Raw genomic sequence first — 19361 nt, 5'->3', positions numbered from 1 at the left:
GTCTCATTTAGTTCCTTTGCGGTCCTCTTCTTCAGCACATGCCAAAGCAGTTCCTCACAACCTGTGGGACCAGAGCATCTTGGGTGTGTGACAATGGAAGAGTTGGGTGAGTGAGGACCTTCTTGGAGGAGAAACTCTGAGGGAATGAAGACTTGGCTGCCATCTCTGTGGTGGGGTGTACTTCTAGCCAGAGGGAGGGTGGTGCTGGAAGATTTTGTTTCCACTTCTCTCATGACCTCAGCCCAACCAAGAGTGAAGCATGAGGAACTATGATTGTTTTGGGGAACTATAGGTTCACTCTTTTCAGTGGCACAAATAGGCTGAGAGTTTGGTGCTCACCACAGTAAACTGCACAAATACTTTTGGACCAAATTGTGATTGAGATTGTCATTTTATTATGATTATTTGCCTCTTGGGGGCTGTTGCAGGTCATAGGGTGGTCACACAGTTGGCACCTGCAGATTTGTGATTTAGGAAGAAAAAAAAAGAAGGGAGAGGAGAAGAAATGGAATAGAAGAACAAGAATGAGGCATCTGTAAACATTGGACAAAGGCCAGGGTAGTTTCATTTGTTCCATGGTTTAGTATTAAATCAAGGAGAATTAGTGCTAAAACTCCAATGATTCTGTTGCTAAGCTTTTTATTCAGAGGAATTCTGAAGGAACAGATTACTGTGGCCTGCAAATATGATACTCTTTCCATTTCAAACAATTAAAACCAGCAGTGAAACAATTGGCCACATTGCTCAGACAGATCCCTGATTTCCAATCTTTGGAGTAATGGAAGGTTTGTCATTCTTGGGATTCATTCCTTATCCTTTGCTGACTTTTGTTGCTGGCATCCTTACTAACACTGAGTCACTAACCTTTTACTCAATTTCCAAGCTGTATTAATTCCACAATGTTCTGGGTTTTTGTATGTTTGGGGTATGTCAAAAGTGTGAACAACAACGAAAAACATATTTTGCATATTGTCTTTGTGTTGTTGTTAATTGTTTGGAGTGTAATTTGAGGGCTAGAGGAGCAGAGAAAGGAAGATAGGCAAATTACAGGAGGGAAGAGATGTTAATGAAGAGGGAAAGGTGTTATTTAATAAATATTGAACTGTTTTGGAGGCAAAGTCTATTTTAATGCTTGGGGTAGAATGTGTTTTAGACTTGGAGTAGAATCCAGATTCTTACTGTGTCAGAGTTGGGGAAGTTCACATTTCTGCCTGAGTTCAAAGTCCAGTGCTCTAGAATCTAGCCCTTCTTTCTTATTTTAGCAATACCTAATGGCTTTCATGCAGGTCATTCAAAAGGGAAGTAATACGTATTTAGTGACTTAAACTAAAACTTGACATTTTTGCATATATTAATCATGTTAGTGTCTGAAGCAACTCTCTAAAATAAGTATTGTCCACTTTTTTTTTCCCAATGAGATAACTAAGGAAAAAAATAAATGTGTTCAATCTCACTCTCAGGAGCCCCTGACACCAAAACTGATTAAGCTAAAGGCAATCTCCTATTTTAGCAGTGCGTTGGCTCAGGTGTTCCAAACAATAGAACAACCCAGATAATTAAAAAATTAAAAATTAGATTTGCACAGTTTTGCACTACTTGAGCAGGATGAATGGTAGAGAAATCTGGTCCAGAAATGTAGAAAGTACCAAGCCGTCTGGAAGGTAACATTCATATAATCTATCTGGGTGGCTAAACCTCACCTGTTTCTTCAGATTGTCAGCAGCTCAGTAACTACCCAAAAGACTTAGGGTGGGTCTTTCTTCCCTGCTGCAGAGAAATAGGGTGCAAGACAGGTCAGCAAAGGCAGGCGGATATTTCCTTTTTGCAGTACTTCCTCCAACGTTGATGGTTTGTTTCCACCCAGCAGATTTTACCTAAACCTTCATTACTCGGGGATGCTAGATAAAGGAGAACCAGGAGCAGACTCTGGCTCTGAATGAAATCATTCCAATCCAGTGAGATCCCCCAAGAGACCTCACTTTATTCCTTTCATGTTACTGTTGACATTATCGGATTTCTGCAGATGAAGGGCTATAGGGAAGGACTACAGAGTTTTCCGTATAATATTTCCCCCCACCCCTTATAAACCCACATTTGTCATACTGAAATTAGTCATCTGCAAATTATGGAATTTGGCAGAAGGCAAGATAATCTTGGGTGTTGGTGTTATGTGCACTCCTAGGAAACAGGAAGAGAAAGGCCTGTTAACTCATGACCCAGAGGGTAGAGTTTCACTAACTTTGGTTCACTGGTGCTTCTAAAAGTAACCTTTTCCTCTTAGAGATATGGTTTGCTTCTCTTACAGGGGGTCTCCCCTCTCCCCTAATCTTTACTGTAAATGTCTTTTTATTTTGAATACAAGAAGATCCATGATTTCTGATTGGAGCAAAGCTTAGAAAATAGAAAAGGGCTATATCTTAATAGAGGGGTACAGAACAAAAATTGGGAACCCAGAAGTTTGGCATTCAATCTAGCTAGTAAAGTTATGAGAAAACAAATTTTTCTTTCTCTTTCTACATTAGTTTTCTCTTTTTAAAAACCTTTTATTATGAGGAATTTTAAAATATACAAAAGTAAAGAAAATAGTTTAATGAAGTCTAGTATACCCATCAACCAGCTTAAACAGTCATCAACTCTTGGCCAATCTTATTTCATTAATACACCCACCCATTCCTTTCACTCCTGGATTATTTTAAAGCAATATCAGATAATGTCATGTTCATTGGTGAATATTTCCCTATAGCCCTTCATCTGCAGGAATCAAATAATGTCAAATAATAGAATCCACTGTTTTGCAAACTTAAAAATCATGACCTGTGGTAAAAAATCCACTTAGAGATCCACTAATGGGTCTCAGCCCACAATTTGAAAAAATTTGTAATAGAATTGCTTCATTATGTAGATGAGGAAATGGCTTCAGAGAAGAGCATATCATGCCAGGATGATCCTGAGAATCCACATGAAGATGGGGACTGGAATTTTTGACATGAAGTTAGTGCAGGGGCTGGGATCAGATAGCCCAGGATCAGACAGGATCTGCATCACTAGCAGTGACACTACTTTTTTCTTTCTTTTGTTCTTTTCTTTTTTTTAGAGGGAGGGGGGAGGTAGGGGCAGAGGAAGAGGGAGAGAGAGAATCTTAAGCAGGCTCCACGGGGCTCAATCTCACAACCCTGAAATCCTGATCTGAGCCAAAATCAAGAATTGGATGCTTAGCCAATTGAGCCACCCAGGAGCCCCAGTCTCTTTCTTGATCTACAAGATAAGGACAATAATATCACCTGCCTTAAAGCATTAGGGTGACTAAATTAAATATATAAATTCCTAAGCATAGTGCCTGTAATGTGTAAATTTTTATTAATTATTATTAATTTCATCATAACAGAAAAGTGGTAGTGTGATACTTGTAAAGTGCATTGGTTTTTTCCAAGAAAACTACAGGAGAAACAAATCTCAAGATTTGGATTGCAACATCTTCTTGCTTGGTTTTGCAATATCTATTTTCTCCTTTATCCCCCCCCCTTTTTTTTTACCCTATATGCCCTAAAAGACAGAATACTTCTACTTTGTTTTGAAAATTTTGTTATGTGCTTGGGATATAAGAAAAAAATAATCAAGTTAAGAATAAGCATTACTCCCCACCACTCCAGTGGTGGTGGGGGGTGGGAGGGATGGGGTGGCCGGGTGATAGACATTGGGGAGGGTATGTGCTATGGTGAGCGCTATGAATTGTGTAAGACTGTTGACTCACAGACCCATACCTCTGAAACAAATAATACATTATATGTTAAAAAAAAAGAAGAAGAAGAAGAAGATAGCAGGAAGGGAAAAATGAAGGGGGGGAATCGGAGGGGGAGACGAACCATGAGAGACTATGGACTCAAAAACAAACTGAGGGTTCTAGAGGGGAGGGGGTGGAGGGATGGGTTAGCCTGGTGATGGGTATTAGGGAGGACACGTACTGCATGGAGCACTGGGTGTTATACGCAAACAATGAATCATGGAACACTACATCAGAAACTAATGATGTAATGTATGGTGATTAACATAACATAATAAAATTTAAAAATTTAAAAAAAGAAGCATTACTGTGTTGGTACATTTAGAAAAAAATGTAATTACTTACACTTTTCTGATAGGAAAAATATATAGGATTTACTTCTTTTCTAATTGGGGATCTTTGTGGGAAACCCACCCTTAATGAATGATAAAAATTAATACCCTGCAATATAAGAAGTCAAATGCTTGAGTGATGCTGTGAAATTGGATGCAGCCATAGGAAATAGGTCACAGTATGTGGAGGCATTAAACATCCTCTGGGAGAATAGACCACATTCTTGAAGTAAAATAAAGAGTAAGGGAAGATATTTGAAGATAGCCTTAACCCAAGAGAAGAAGGAGGTGAATGGAGGCACAGGAGCGATATTTAAGGGGGAAATCATCCCAGAAGAGGAATCATCCCATGTTCTGTATTATGATTCTCTTGTATCTTACGATATAGATGCCTTATTGGAGGAACTGGAGCGCTCCACCCTCCAAGACAGTGATGAATCCTCCAGCCCAGCTCCTCTTTCCCTGGATCAGCACTCCAGAAAGGAGAGTAACCTTACTGAGACTTCAGAGACCCTTTCTGTTCAGAATGATGCAAGTCCCTTGCCGGTAACTTTTCATTTATTGCAGTACCTTGAATATACATGTTTGAGTGCCTTTCTGAAAATTAATTGTGTCTTACATAAAATGATGTGAAGGAGGAATCATGTATCCAGGAAAGAGAAAGAAAAATCCCTCTATGATAACTTGAAGGTGGCTGTTTTTGGAAAGGATGAGAATTGAGAAAATAATCATAGAAGAGTAAGCCTTTGAGAACTGCATTTTTTCTAATGAGGGCATAGTAACACAGTATTCCCTATTTTACTCAGACTATTCTGGTAGGACTATCTGGGCATCAGAGCTGCATGTTGCGGTTTGACTGGAGTGGCACTCACCAAGACTGGGGGTCACCTGGGCAAGGCCGAGTGGCAGCTCAGACAAGTCTTTTCAGGGTGACTTTTTAAAGTCACAACTTTCCAGGTCTTATTTTCTGTTGAATGTATTAGGAAACTCAATTAGTAGTGTACCTACAGATGATGACATTCTAGGGAACCAACACAAACAAGCTATACTCATAAGAGATGGTATATAAGAAAAACCCAGAAATCCAATTTATTAATTTCTGGTTAGAGTCAAAACCATCAAGTAGAATGGAGAACAGTATTTGCTGATTCGTATATCCCCTTCCTGTTGGTAAGTCTACATGAATCTACTTTATAATTAGGAAGTTGCTTGATGAAAATGGAATTAGTTTAAGAGGAATTAAGTAGATACTCTTCATATGCAGTGTTTTGAACAGTATTCTGATTCATCCTTGCACACTTGGTATGAAATCACAGGTTGCATGGACCTGAAATTTGAGCCTGTGTTTCTTTCCCCCTTTAACTGTTCTTTCCTTCTGCTACAGATATACAGTTTTTTTTTTTCTCATATATACAGTTTTAAGGATGCACATTTATTTCCCTCCTAGGAAGCTATTGTCTTTTCTCCTCAATGCAAGATCACAGCCATAGGCTCTTAGCTTGTTTGCTACACTTGCCCCCTGCATTTTATTTTCAGAGTAGCAGCCAGAGTGATCCCGTAAAACTTAAATCAGATCTCATCATTCCTCTACTCAGAACCCCACTGTGAATTTCCATCTCCATTTGAAGTAAAAGCCATGGTCTTTATGCTGACCTTAGTGGGGTGACTGTATGTCCTTGTTCACTCGGAAGAGCCCTGGGTTTTTGCTTGTTTTCTCAACATTCTATTATTGGCTTTGCCATTTACTGTAGATTTTCCATATTTTATGAAGTTTTCTTGTTAGCATTTTCACTAACGTAAATCAGGTTGGGTTGATAGACCTCCATTTGGTTCTTCTGGCTTCTTCCAACGTCTCATCTAGTAGCATGTGAAATATATTCAGTGAACAGAATTCTAACTTTATTATGGCTAAATCCAAAAGATGGCTAATGATAACTCATCTCTTCTTTCCCTGATCCTGTTCAGACAAATCCTAACCGGTAAGCACCCTTTCAGGGATAATATGCAGAGTGCTGGTTGTTAAAGCTAAGAGCTTAAGCACAATCAGTCAGGAACAGCCAACTCCTCTGGTGTTAGGTGGTGGCAGGAAAACTTTTGAGGCTTTTCCCCCAGCTGGCCACTTGGTATACCACCACTCGTGCTCATGAGGTGCATAGATCCTCCTCAGGATCAGAAAAAAACATGGGAAACTTTGGCTTAATGTCATACAAATTATGTTTAGGGGATAGAGGCTAAGCATTCTTGCCGTTGAGTGTAGCATAATCTAGAAGTTCTCGGTAAAGCAGTTTTGGCCTTAATGGTATATGTAAAGCTGTAGCTATTTATTTTATTATTTGGCAATGTTTTTATTTTTGCAGTAGATGCTTTGAGCAGCCTTTGGCTCAAACGAAAACCAAATCCAAAATTACATGTTTAGTTTTCTCAAGAAATTGATGGGAAATGTGTAATTTGCCCAAAATATTTGCCAACATTTCCTGGCCACCCTGGAGGGAAATAGATTACTGCCCCCTTGGAAGTCAGGAGAACACAGGTATGGGGAAGAAGCATCAGCATCTACTTCAGAAGTTAATAGTTTAAGAAGAGTGTGCCCGATGATTTAACATGTACAACTGCAGGAGGTGTGTCTACATGTCATGGCGAAGCACACCTTTCCATTTGGGTCAAGTAACACCTCTAAATTGGTTTTGCTCATTGTCAGTTTCAAGTTATCTTGTGCTTGTAACTAAAGTGTAAACGTGATGATTGAGTTGATGCCCTTTGTAAACCACCAAATAATGTCAGCTTTATATCAGTGCCACCTCAGTCAAAACGTTTGTTAATTCCAAAAGCTTTCGTTTTTTCATCCAATCCAAAGGATCAAAGTAAAGTACTTGGAAATTCATTCTTCTGTCAAAAAGAATTGAAACATCCGATATTGTTAATGCCATTGTAAATTTAGTTGAGAAGTTCAATATTGAAGAAAAAGTGGGTTTTTTTTTTTGGTGGTAATATGAATATAAATTTTGGTGGAGCACAGATTTATGATAAAAAAAAATGTTCTTTACAGACTTAAAAACCTATGAAGCAGAAACGTGCCTGGAATTGGTTGTGATGTACACAAAATTCATGACTGCATCCAAAGAAGCTGCAGGATTCCACCAGTCAGACTAGAAACTGCAAATGTCAAAATTTACAAATATATATTTACATAATCACAGTACATGTATAACTCATCTACAAAGCTCTCGTGACAGAAGCTGATGTTGAATACAGAAACATTTCAGTATGGTTGCATATGCTTTTTCTGTGTTGCCTGTCATCATCAGATTTTAGAAATGCCTGAGCCTTTGAAAAAATGCTTTGTAAAGCAACTTAAATATAGGTTACATTATGTGCAAGATCAGTCAGAAATATTTAATCAAATTATTCAGTGAATGTAGCATGAAAATTCAGCTTTGAAGCGTTTAGCAAGTTGCAATTATGTAAAACAAAGCTTGCAAAAAGGAAAGGGCTCAAATGTCTCTTGACAAAAGCTGGGGAGGAACTGAACAAGTTAAAAGATGAGAGCTCAAATGGTTTAATTACCTAATTTGAAAATCGTGCTTTGGAAAAATCTTGCCTTTGGTGGAGTTTCTAATTTTAATTGGATAAATTTATATTCTCCACCAGAATGGGATGGAATTGTGAAGGCCTATGATTTTGCAGTATCTACATTTGGCAAAATGTTAAAAAGAATCATGAATAGAGACAACTTAAGAGCTCATCTTGTAAAAACATTACTGAAGAAAGGTGCTCCGGATGGAGGCAGAAATACAGCGCCTGTGAAAATATTGGGGCAGAAATATTTATACATTTTAATATGAGAAACAATTGAGGATATTCTCCATTTAGCAGAATATGCCCTGAATTTAGAGGATTAGCAGCAGCTGAGTGGGAGTATTTTCTTAATTAAAAAAATTATGGTTTATAGAGAAGCATCAATTAAAAGTGTCAACAACTTCAAAATATATTAATTATAAAATGCAGCTCTGCAGAAGTTTACAATTTTATTAAAAATTTGAAAATAATAAGATCAGATTTAAAAAAGGCATCTTTCAGAAAAATTTCCACATCACAATGTTAGAGACAGCAATGGCTAGGTAACCAATTAAGGGATTTGAATCTATATCAAGAATAATTATTTACTGTGCTGTTTAAAAATATTCAAATAATATAAAAGGTTTTTTTTTTAGTTAATGTTTAGGGGCGACTGGGTGGCTCAGTTGGTTAAAAATCTGACTCGATTTTGGCTCAGGTCATGATCTCAGGATCGTGAGATCAAGCCTCAAGTCAGACTCTGCACTCAGTGGGGAGTCTGCTTGAGATTCTCTTTCTCCCTCTGCCCCTCCCCCGCATGCCTGCACTCTCTTTCTCAAATAAATAAATAAATCTTAAAAGAAATTAATGTTTTTAGCTATGTGTCGTTTAAAAATATTCTAGAAAATTTTATTTTGAAAATAAGTTTTCAACAGAATTATTTTGTAGGTCCATCAATACAATAAAACCAAACTTTTGGTCAATAAATATATATTTAAAAAATTATAGAGTATTATTTTTGGTACCTTCCCCTCGTTCACTTTCAAGAACATCCCAGTTTGAACAATAAATTATATGGTCACCCTACCCGCTTGATCTGGCCCCTTTTACTCCCATCCCTGTCTCACCAGTTCACTGTGCAGGCCACCCTGGCCTCCTTTCTGTTCCACAGATGCTCCAGGGTGCTGGCCCCCTGAACCGTGTTCCCCCTGATACCTGCTTACTTCCCTCACCTTCTATGAATCCTCACTCAAGTGTCCCCTTCTCAGTGAGTCCTTCCCTGATCAATATATTTTTAATTGCCATCTCTCCCCCATTTCTCATCTCCCACCTCCTGATGAGTTTTACATATTAATGGATTTATTCTTTTTCTTATTAATGTTTTTATTACCTGTTTCTCACCATCATAATGTAAGGTCAGGATAGACAATTTTTATTTGTTCGTTTAGTTTTGTTTTTTGACTGCTGCATCCTTGGCCCTGGCACATGACAGGCATTCAATAAATATTTGTTCAATAAATAGTGAGTTGCTGGTCAACTACCCTTTAGAGACACACATTATTATTTTTTTTTTGTATGTTAAATTTAGTTGTGTTATAGTCTTCCCCTAGACACCATCCTGTCTAGTTAAAGGGCTTTGTTCTGATTCATTTTGTTTGTTTTGTGGTTCCTATGTGAGTACGATCAACTTCTCGATTTCAGTGCTTTTGGGGCAGGGAGAGGGACATTATTATTTGGTCCCATTGCTGACTACTCTGCTTAGAACGTGGCCTTTTGCTGTGGGATGGCTGTTATTCCTCTGCCTTGTGAAAGATCTCAGAGATACGCTAGTTACCAGTCCCGTTTAGAAGCTAAAAACATCCCCTAATTCTGGGTGTAGATGAGTGCCAACATTCTCCTAACAGACACTCATTCTCTGCTCTTCTCTGTCACTTACATGTCTTAGGTGCAGCTCGTGTATACTACCCATATCCAGGAGCACAATATCTACAGGTATGTTTTTTATTAAATACTTAAAAAAATTAAAGTTATTAGATAATTTTATCAATCTGTGTTTGGATGCTTTTGCGTGTGTACGTTATTAGAACTCCTGCTAAGTCCCTCCTCCTCTTCCCCAGTGTTTGAGCAGAGGTGGAATTCTGCCAAGCTCACTTGGCAGTTTCTCAGGGTACGTGGCTTCTAGATGGGTTGTCCAGGCTGGTGGGCTCTGCTATTTCCTTCACCACCTGAGAAAAGTGTAAATAGTTTGAGTCACCACACATGTTTTGGCCGGGCTACTCTAAATAGCATGCTCCAGATCATGGAACAGGAAGTACCTAATGAGATTTCAGCAAGATGCCAACAAAACCAGAGCTAGGATCAGGGTCAAACTGAGACAAGAGGGTCTCTGCAGCATACTACCGAATATGTACTTCTAATGAATCTGTACTTCTTCTTTCTATATTTGCTCAAGATTTATTTAGCCAGGGAAGGGGGTTTCCTTTTAAAAACATTACATACTGAAACAGACCCACTTACTAAATCATTTCTTCTGGCCAAGGCTGCTTTTCTTGTTCTCTCTTCAGGTAGTGCTTGTCATTTAAAAAAAAAAAAATCAGCTTTCTGGGAAACAAATGGAAGGGCTTAAGAAATTAAAAGGGAAACAAGCTAGCAAAGGCTCATGCGTGGTAAAGAGTACCACACCACACCTTATTTGGTTCTAGAATTGCAGCCAGTAGCAGACACATGACGCCAAATAAGGGAAGGACCTGTGTTATCATGAAGTCTTTTTATAACTTCTCACCTGAGGACTCTTTCTACTTCGATGGGAGTAAGGCCAGTTTATGAATATAATTGCCAGTTTATTCCAGTTCCAGGAGATGGCCCCTAGACCACCCTGTCCATCCTTCTTGTAAAAAAAATAAAACAAGCAAAACAACAAGAAAACAGTGCCTGGTGCACATAGGCTTGCAGTAAATATTGATTTTTAAAAACTAGGAAACCAAGACTTCAGTAGAAATATTAGTGAACACAGGCACCCAGAACAGAAAAGCCAGCACGACTGACAGCGATTTTTCTGTGTATCTGGCATTGTGATCAATTGATGGCATGCCAATGTATAAGTCTTTGATCTTTTTCCCATTTCTTTCTCTTTTGCTCTGCTCTGTATTCCAGGGGAGCTGACCCCTGTCGGTTGGGTTTTCCAGGCTCCAGGATTAGTTGGCTTTCGCTGGCTTTGACCAATGGGAGGCACTGTGCGGAGAGAGCTGGAGGGCGAAAGGCAGGGCAAGTCAGGACATTTCTTCCCCTAGTCTCTCTCCACAGCGTCATCCAGGTCAGCAAGCTACACCTCCTTTATGGCTTCAGCTGGAGCGAGACAGAGCCACTGTGGTTCCAGCATGTGCCTATCTGCCTTGGCCCCTGGCTTTTAGTAACTTTGCCTTTTTTTTTTTTTTTTTGTCCCTTTGGCCTAATGGCTACCTGCTGTGGCTTATCTCTGAGTTACCTCAATATCTTCTGTTTACTTCTTTAGTTCTGCCATCACCTGTGTAATCAAATTTCTGGATTAAATTCCTCCTGGTTACTCCCAGTATGTTTGCATTTTCCTGAGTGGGCCGTGACTGATACAGCTCCCCAAGTACGGAGTGATACTTGCCCTGAAGATCTGTGTGGGAGATGGATAGGAAATCCAGGTGGCCTAGTCAATATGTAATAGACTGATACAAATCCGTATGGCTGGCATAACTCAGAGCCGGAAACACTCGCAGGTATAGATAGAGCTTGAGACTCAGAAACTAGATTCCTGCGTCCCACTTTCACAATTTCCTCTGTCTTGTTTAAGTGAACTGAATGTTGCTGTCAAGCTTGAAACTATTCAGTACTAGTTGCGAGTATAGTGACGTGATAATATTTCTAATGTAGTTATATATCAATAGCAGTATGAACAATAATTTAGAAATGTACACATGAACAAAAGTAATTTTGGTAAGAATGAGGAGAAAAAAATTCATAAAAACATTTGCAGAGGAATGAACAGGAGAAAACTCCAGCACAGTGAAGCCCCTCACGTGAGGAGTCTGTATTCTTTTAAACACATCTCTTGTATTTGGATATTATTTAAATCTCTGACTCATGAATTACACTGTTGCTCATGACATAGCAGAGCACTTTTACCATCTTCAAGACATGAGGGAACAATTCAAAGGAGTTCTGATTTTGAGGTTCCTTTCTTTTCAGGAACACTTCCTGGAGTGATGTAATCACCAACTCTTTAAGGCCTTTCCATTCTTAGTTAGAATATTATATTGTTGACTCAGTTACTATTAGGGTATCACAAATATGATCTACTTCTCTTTCCATACTGCTCTAGGAATCTTGCTAAAAACCAGTAAGAATTTTTTTGAGTAAGCACAAGGATGCCCCAACTGTGAGAGAGACAGGTTTTTAGGGTCATACAGACCCATATAAGCTACATTTTACATTTATTCTACACGGGGAAGCAGAGCAGAGAATGTGCTGACAGCCCTGCTGCCTTTTGTACTTTCAAGACACACGCCTGTGGCAGCGATGACTAAGGGATTATGACCTGAAAGTGTTGTGAGGAGCTCCCCTGCACTTTCTTGGAAGCCAACAAGGACCAAATCAAGCACTTGCATACCTGACCGTTTTTGTTTCTAGATTAAACAAAAAAAAATTATGCCTGGCAGAAGGCCATGTTGTACCTAAAAGACAAAATCTTTTATCTTTGCAGGGGAAGATATCCACTTCCTCCTACTTTTTTCTTATAGCTAAATACTCAAACATAAGTCAGTAGTGGGACATGTGGTACCCAAAAGACAGTCTTTTTTCCCTAAGAGAGGAAGGTATTTTCCTTCTGCCTTTTTGCTGGTTGATAAATACACAAAAATAAGTACAGTAATATATCTATGTTTTCATTTTTGAAAATATATTTAGTGGAAGACTTACAATATTTGGTTTTATTTATGGCTTTGCGCGCATGTGTGCGTGTGTGTGTGTGAGAGAGAGAGAGTGTCAGAGTCAGTTTGGTGGATTGTTAGCTAAGCTTAGTTAATGTTGGTTACAACATTACTCCAGAGTCAGTTACCTATATGATTCAAATTCCACTTCTCAAAATTGACTCTGGAAATAATCAAATATGGGTGCAAATATTTATTTACTGTATTATAACAGTGAAAATCAGAAACAATCTAGGTGTCTAGTGATAAATGATTGGTTTAATAAAGTATGGTACATTCTACATTTGAAAGCTGGATAGCCTTTAAAGATCATTTTGGAGGATAGTTGAGCATGGTGCTAGAGGACATAAGCTTTGCAGTCTGTGGGCCCAAACTCTGTTACTTACCAGCTGTATTATATAGAGCAAAGCTTTTTACTTCTCTAAGCCCCAGTGTTTTCTTCTGGGGGTGAGAATACCTAGCTCTTAAGGTTGTTATAAGGATTTAAGGAGAACATGTGTAAAACCCTTTATGGAGGGCCTGACATAGAGTGGACAGAAAGTGCTAGCTATGGATGCGAAGTTGGATAAGAAAATACATAAAGATACTTTAAAATATGAAAAAAGGTCATTCTCATTTTCCAAAATTAGGCACAATCATAGAAGGGCATAATGGTTTAAGCCAACATGTCCACAGTGATTAATTGCCTCTCAAAAGGAGAATTAAGTGTGATTTTAATTTTTTCTTTATATCTCTCTGCAGCTTTAAAATTTTCTATACTTACATTAACTTTATATTTAACCTTTTAATGGTAAAAATAACTAAGAATTCAGAAATATACAGAGTAAAAAGTTAGACCATCTCCCTTTGAACGTATCCTCCTACCACCATTAATTGTTATCCCCATAAGTAACTGCTGTCAGATGTTTACTTATAGACCTTTGTGTATGCAAAGTCACACTTAACGTTTATGTGCTTATAAATTCACATGAATGGAAGGATAGTTTTCATATTGTTGTGGGCTTTGCTTTTTTAAGTTAACAATGTATCTTCAAGTCTTCCTTAGTTTGGGGCGCTTGGGTGGCTCAGTTGGTTAAGCGTCTGCCTTCGGCTAAGGTCATGATCCCAGGGTCCTGGGATCAAGCCCCACGTTGGGCTCCTTGCTCAGTGGGGAGCCTGCTTCTCCCTCTGCGCCCCACCCCCAGCTTGTGTGCGCTCTCTCTGTCTCTCTTTGTCTCTCTGTCAAATAAATAAATAAAATCTTTAAAAAAAAAAGAAGTCTTCCTTAATTCATATAAATCTATGCCTGCATTCTTTTTAGCAGCTGCATGGTATTCTGTAGCATGTATCTATAATTTATTTAGCTATATGTCTATTTTATTTTTAATTTGTTCATAAAGACTGTACTTTTTTATGTCTTAAGGAACATACTTCTACATATACCTTTTTATGTATATCTTCATTTTCTTGTAGGATAGAATCTTGGAAGTGAAATTGCTGAATCCAAGGGTATATGCATATGAAATATTGATAGATACTGCCTTGCAAAGGATATAATAAATTTACATTGCTACCTATGATGTATGTAAATGTATATGTGTAAGATAATCCTGACTTTTGCCACCACTGCATGTTATCAGTCTTTCAGATTTTGGACTAATGGGTAAAAATTGGTATCTCACTATTTAATTTGGATATTAAAGATTGAGATTGAACATATTTTTATATGGTAATAAAAATTTAAATTTCTTTTTCTGAAACTTGCTTTTTTTCTTTTAATCCCCTAGCCCATGTTTCTATTAGCTTGCCTTATTGATTTGTAGACTTTTTAATATTTGGATATTATTTATGTTTTAAATACTTATGTATGTTTAAATTTTTTTGAGGTTAGCCCTATTGATATTTTTTCTTTTTTTTGCCTTCACTTCAGAGTTTATGCCTTTCTTAGGAAAGTCTTCATCACCCCAAATTATAAAAAAATGTCCTCCATTTTCTTTTTTGTTAATGTTTAAATGAATTTATGTCTTTAATTCATTTAAAACTTATGCATGTGTAGAGTTTGTTAAAGATCTAAATTTATTGTGTTTCAGATAGGTTGTCATGCATTTTGTGTCTAATAGTCTATTTCTGATTATTTGAAATGGCACATTTAGCATATGTAAAATTCTCATGGTTCAGGAGTCTCTTTCTGGGCTTTCTCTCTGTTCCATTCCTTTGATCTGTTTGTCCGTTTCTTTACCAACATCACACAAATTTTATTGTCAATTTATAGGAACGCACAGCTATTGGACAGATCTTCCCTCTTCATCTCTTTTTTTTCCCCCAAAATTATCTTGAGTGTTTTAGCCCATGAATTTTAGCATCAACTTATTAATGAACTTAAATAATTCTATTAGGATTTCTGTATGAATTACAGTGAATTTATAGTTTAACTGGAGAAATTGACATCATATTATGTATCATCATTTATGTGCATCTCGTATGTCTACCAGTGGGTTTTTCTTCATAGAAGTCTTATTAGAGTGATTCTTTAATATTTTATAATTTTTTTGTTGGTATTATGAACATGTTCTTTTTTCCCAGTGGATTTTTAAATCAGCTACTACCGGTCTATAGGAAAGATACTAATTATTTCATTTTATTCTTTTTCTATTTTTAAATTAATTTTTAATTTTTTTTTTTATTTTAAGTAGGCTCCATGCCCAGTGTGGGGCTTGAACTCATGACCCCAATATCAAGAGTCACATGCCCTGGGGCCCCTGGGCGGCTCTGTGGGTTAAGCTCTGGCTCTTGATTTCGCTTAGGTCATGATCTCAGGGTCATGATCGCAGGGCTCCAGGCTGAGCGTGGAGTCTGCTTAAGAGTCTCTCTCTCCCACTGCCCCTTCCTGCTCCCTGCTCCCCCCCGCCCCCTCCCCAGCTCATGTCCCCACACACATGTTCTTTCTTTAAAAAACAAAAAAAGAGTCACATGCTCTACCCACTGAGCCAGCCAGGCGCCCCCTCATTTTATTCTCATACCTAGTAACCATCCTGGTATTTTCTATACATTCTAATAATTATCCAGTCACTTATCTTACATTTTCCAGGTAAGTGATCATACCATCTATTTAAAAGAGAAAATAGGAATGAGAATGCTTTGCCTTTTTCTTTCCAATGTATAAACCTCTTATTTGTATTCTTAAATGCATTCAGTAATGCAGTCTGCAATAATATTGCAGACCAGCAATGATAGTAGGATCCTTGTCCTTCTCTTCCCTCTCTTTTTTAAAGATTTTATTTATTTTATTTTAGAGAGGTAGGGGAGGGGCAGAGGGAGAGGGAGAGAATCTTAAGCAGACTCACCGCTGAACACGGAGCTCTTCTCTTAATTAGAAATGTGTTTAGTATTTGCACATTAAACATGAGGTTCATTATAGATTTTATATTTTATCAGGTTATGAAACTTCTTTTCCTCGATCCTCAACAACAGGAATGGTGGTGGAATTTGTTTCCTACTGCTTTTCAACACCTATCAATATGTTTATAAAGCTTTTCTCTGTTCTTGGGTATAATGAATTATAGTAATCCTTTTTCTAATGTTGAACCACACTTGAAAGACTGGCATAACACTATCTAGCCAGGATGTTTTTAAAACTCATTTTTGCTGTTTTTATTGAACTTCCCTCCCTCCCCCCCCATGCATGCATGCATACACACATACACACATACACTGTGCTCTTTTTGTCTGGTGTTAGTATTGAGTTTCTGTGATATTGCTAGAACTTATTTGGTGATTTTCCATATTTTTCTATGTACTGGAAATTTACACAATTCTCCCCAAAACCTCAATTTCTGTTTGTTTTCTGTTTCAATAATTTACACTTTTAGTTCTTCTGTTTAATTATTTTAGGGTTTTTTTTTTTTTTTTTTTTTAGATTCTTGAGTTGAATGTTTTGTTTATTTGCTTCTAGTCTCTTATTTTTCAATATTGCACTTAAATCCATTTGTATTTTTTCCTGTTAATAGCATATTGGTGGGACGTCTGGGTGGCTCAATTGGTTAAGAGTCTGCCTTTGACTCAGGTCATGATCCCAGGGTCCTGGGATCGAGTCCCACATTGGGCTCCTTGCTTAGCGGGGAGTCTGCTTCTCTGTCTCCCTCTGACCCTCCCCCTGCTCATGCGCCCACACACACGTGTGCACACTCTCTCTGACAAATAAATAAATAAAATCTAAAAAAAATATATATTGGTTCAACTTTGAAGGGTGTGTGTGTGTGTATGTGCTTTCATTGCTATTTCTAAATAGGTTGAAAATTCAATTTATTTTTTTTCTTCACAAGAATTATTTGGAAGTGCTTTATTTTTTCTTAAGCGGGTAGATTTCTTATGATTAATTTGTATTAAAGCAATAGAAGAATATGGTCTGTATTTACTTCTTAGAATTTATTGAGCTTTTATTCTGTGCTCTCGTACACAGTTAATTTGCTAACAATTGTCTGGGATGCCTGGGTGGCTCAGTTGGTTAAGTATCTGCCTTTGGCTCAAGTCATGATCCCGGGGTTCTGGGATCGAGCCTCTCGTCGGGGCTCCCTGCTCAGTGGTGAGTTTGTTTCTCCCTCTGCTTGCCGCTCCCCCTGCTTGTGCTTTCTCTCTGTCTCTGACAAATAAAATCTTTAAAAAAAATTTACTAACAGTTGGGCAAGTATTTGAATAGACTCTGTATTCTGTTTCTTGGGTCCAAATCTTAATCATCATTTTATTCACAATTATATGGTTGTAAAATGAACATCATGTACATTGTCTAAACTCTCTCAGTGGTCTTTTTCTGTAAAGGGCCGACAGTAAATATTTTGACCTTGGACCACAAGGTCTCTGTTGGAACTATCCAACTCTGTAAGAAAGCAGCAGTATGTAAATGAATGGGCATGGCCAAATTTGACCTTAGTTTGCTGATGCTTGCTCTTTATTCTTAGTTTTTATCTTTCATCTGACAATGAGAGAAAGTGTAATACTTTATAATTTCAAAAATAATGCTTTGCAAATAAAAAATGTATATTGGGCCATTGTCTTCTTTTTTGTTGTTGTTAAAGATTTTATTTATTTATTTGACAGAGAGAGAGAGAGACCACTAGAGAGGGAACACAAGCAGGGGGGAGTGGGAGAGGGAGAAGCAGGCTCCCTGCAGGGAGCCCCATGCGGGGCTCGATCCCAGAACCCTGAGATAATGACCTGAGCCGAAGGCAGATGCTTAACTGACTGAGCCACCCAGGCATCCCTGGGCCATTGTCTTCTTAAAGGTCTTTTCAGAAGCTGCTTTGCACCTGGCCATTGGGGGACAATGGCCTGCCAGCTACCTGTCCAGTGCTTTTCTTCACTTGAGAACAATGGTCAGTTTTTGAGATGACCAGAACGGAGATATAGAGACAAAAGGCAAGGAGACCTTTTTCAGATTTTTAGTCACTACCTACTTTTAAATACTCTCTCTCTCTAGTTTTACTCACATCTAAGGGGTTAATAGTTAAAACTGCATTTTCTGGTATTTTATGTGTGGCTTAACGTTTATCTGAGTTTTGATGTGTTAGGATTTTTTTTTTCTCCCTGTAGTGAGGTCCAAGAGCCAAAGAAATCACCACATCCTCCTAAAACCTCAGCAGCTGCTCAGCTGGATGAGCTCATGGCCCACCTGTGTGAGATGCAGACCCAGGTGAGTGCAGTTCCTGAGTGTGTCTCCGTGTAGCTCAGCTCTGCCGTCCCCTTTCAGCACTCTTGGTTGTCATTCATTTTTCCCAGACTAAATTTAATTCAGCAGATGAACTCAACTTTCTATTATGTATTAACACAAAAGATAATACGATGCAGGCTCTGATCTCAAGGAATGTGGAATGTGCTTGGTAAGATGAAGCAGAAGCCCGTGTAACATTTGTAGATTAAAACACAGATGGTTTATCAAAATATGTGCAGCCAACATTAGGAATGTGGAGACTTTTATCAGAGGTGGGGATGGGATGTGGGACGGACTCCAAAGAATGGAAAGGGTTTGGACACAAAGAGATGAGAGAAGAGGCCCTTCCAGTTGGCATGAGCCCCAAGGGCATGGGCATCTACAGCTGGATGCAATGTGGTGGGACCGTGAGAGACCTACCTGAATGGGACAGAGGAGAGCAAACAGAGGCAGACCCAGGGAGATCAGAGTATGGCTTTGAAAGTAGGGAGGATGAGGAGTCTTGAGCCCCATACAGAGATAAAATCCGCCTCCTTGTTCTAGCCTCTAGAGCATGAGTGGTGAGCTCACGTGGCCTGGCAGGGGGTGGAAATCAGAGAAGTGGGCTTAATAATTTATTAAGGGAAATCATCTAGAATTCTTAAGGTGGAGAATTCAACCACTCTAAATTGGAGGATTTGATATGCACACATGAGTGGCTATGAAATAATTGCAAGGCAGTATATAAAAAGGTGTGTCGCTGGGGATGTCAGGAACCTGATCTTTGTGGCTCACCTTTGGACTCCCAATGCCTGCACAGTTCCTGACATATTAGAGGAACAAATGAATGACGTCAGGAACAAATTTTCTTCAGTGCCTACAGTAGAGCTGGGTATATTCCTCATTGTATTGTATATCTGAAAATACTGGGGAAAAAAAATCTACATTAGGAGTTTTAATTGTGTTTCCTAATTGATTTAGTGTGTGTCATGGTTTATTTACATTTTTAAAATACCTGTTTATTTTTTGAATGAGCCATAATTCACACTGTGCAAAAATCAAAAGTGCAAAAGTTT

The 19361-nt window shown here is 38.3% G+C and overlaps 1 protein-coding gene across 1 annotated transcript in view; it reads left to right on the top strand.

The window, feature by feature from the left end:
• Positions 1–19361, top strand: part of LPXN (leupaxin) — a 41490-nt gene continuing 22129 nt past the window's right edge. The window contains exons 1-4 of the mRNA XM_035012913.1: positions 1–106; positions 4502–4659; positions 9614–9660; positions 18189–18288. Of these exons, the coding sequence (XP_034868804.1) occupies positions 94–106; positions 4502–4659; positions 9614–9660; positions 18189–18288 (318 nt within the window). The 5' untranslated portion in view covers positions 1–93. The remainder of the gene's footprint in view (positions 107–4501; positions 4660–9613; positions 9661–18188; positions 18289–19361) is intronic.

This window comes from Mirounga leonina, unplaced genomic scaffold (genome assembly GCF_011800145.1).
Source record: "Mirounga leonina isolate KUSES-001 unplaced genomic scaffold, KU_Mleo_1.0 Mir_166, whole genome shotgun sequence".
Lineage (NCBI taxonomy): Eukaryota > Metazoa > Chordata > Mammalia > Carnivora > Phocidae > Mirounga > Mirounga leonina.
This window is presented reverse-complemented; position numbering and strand designations above follow the sequence as displayed.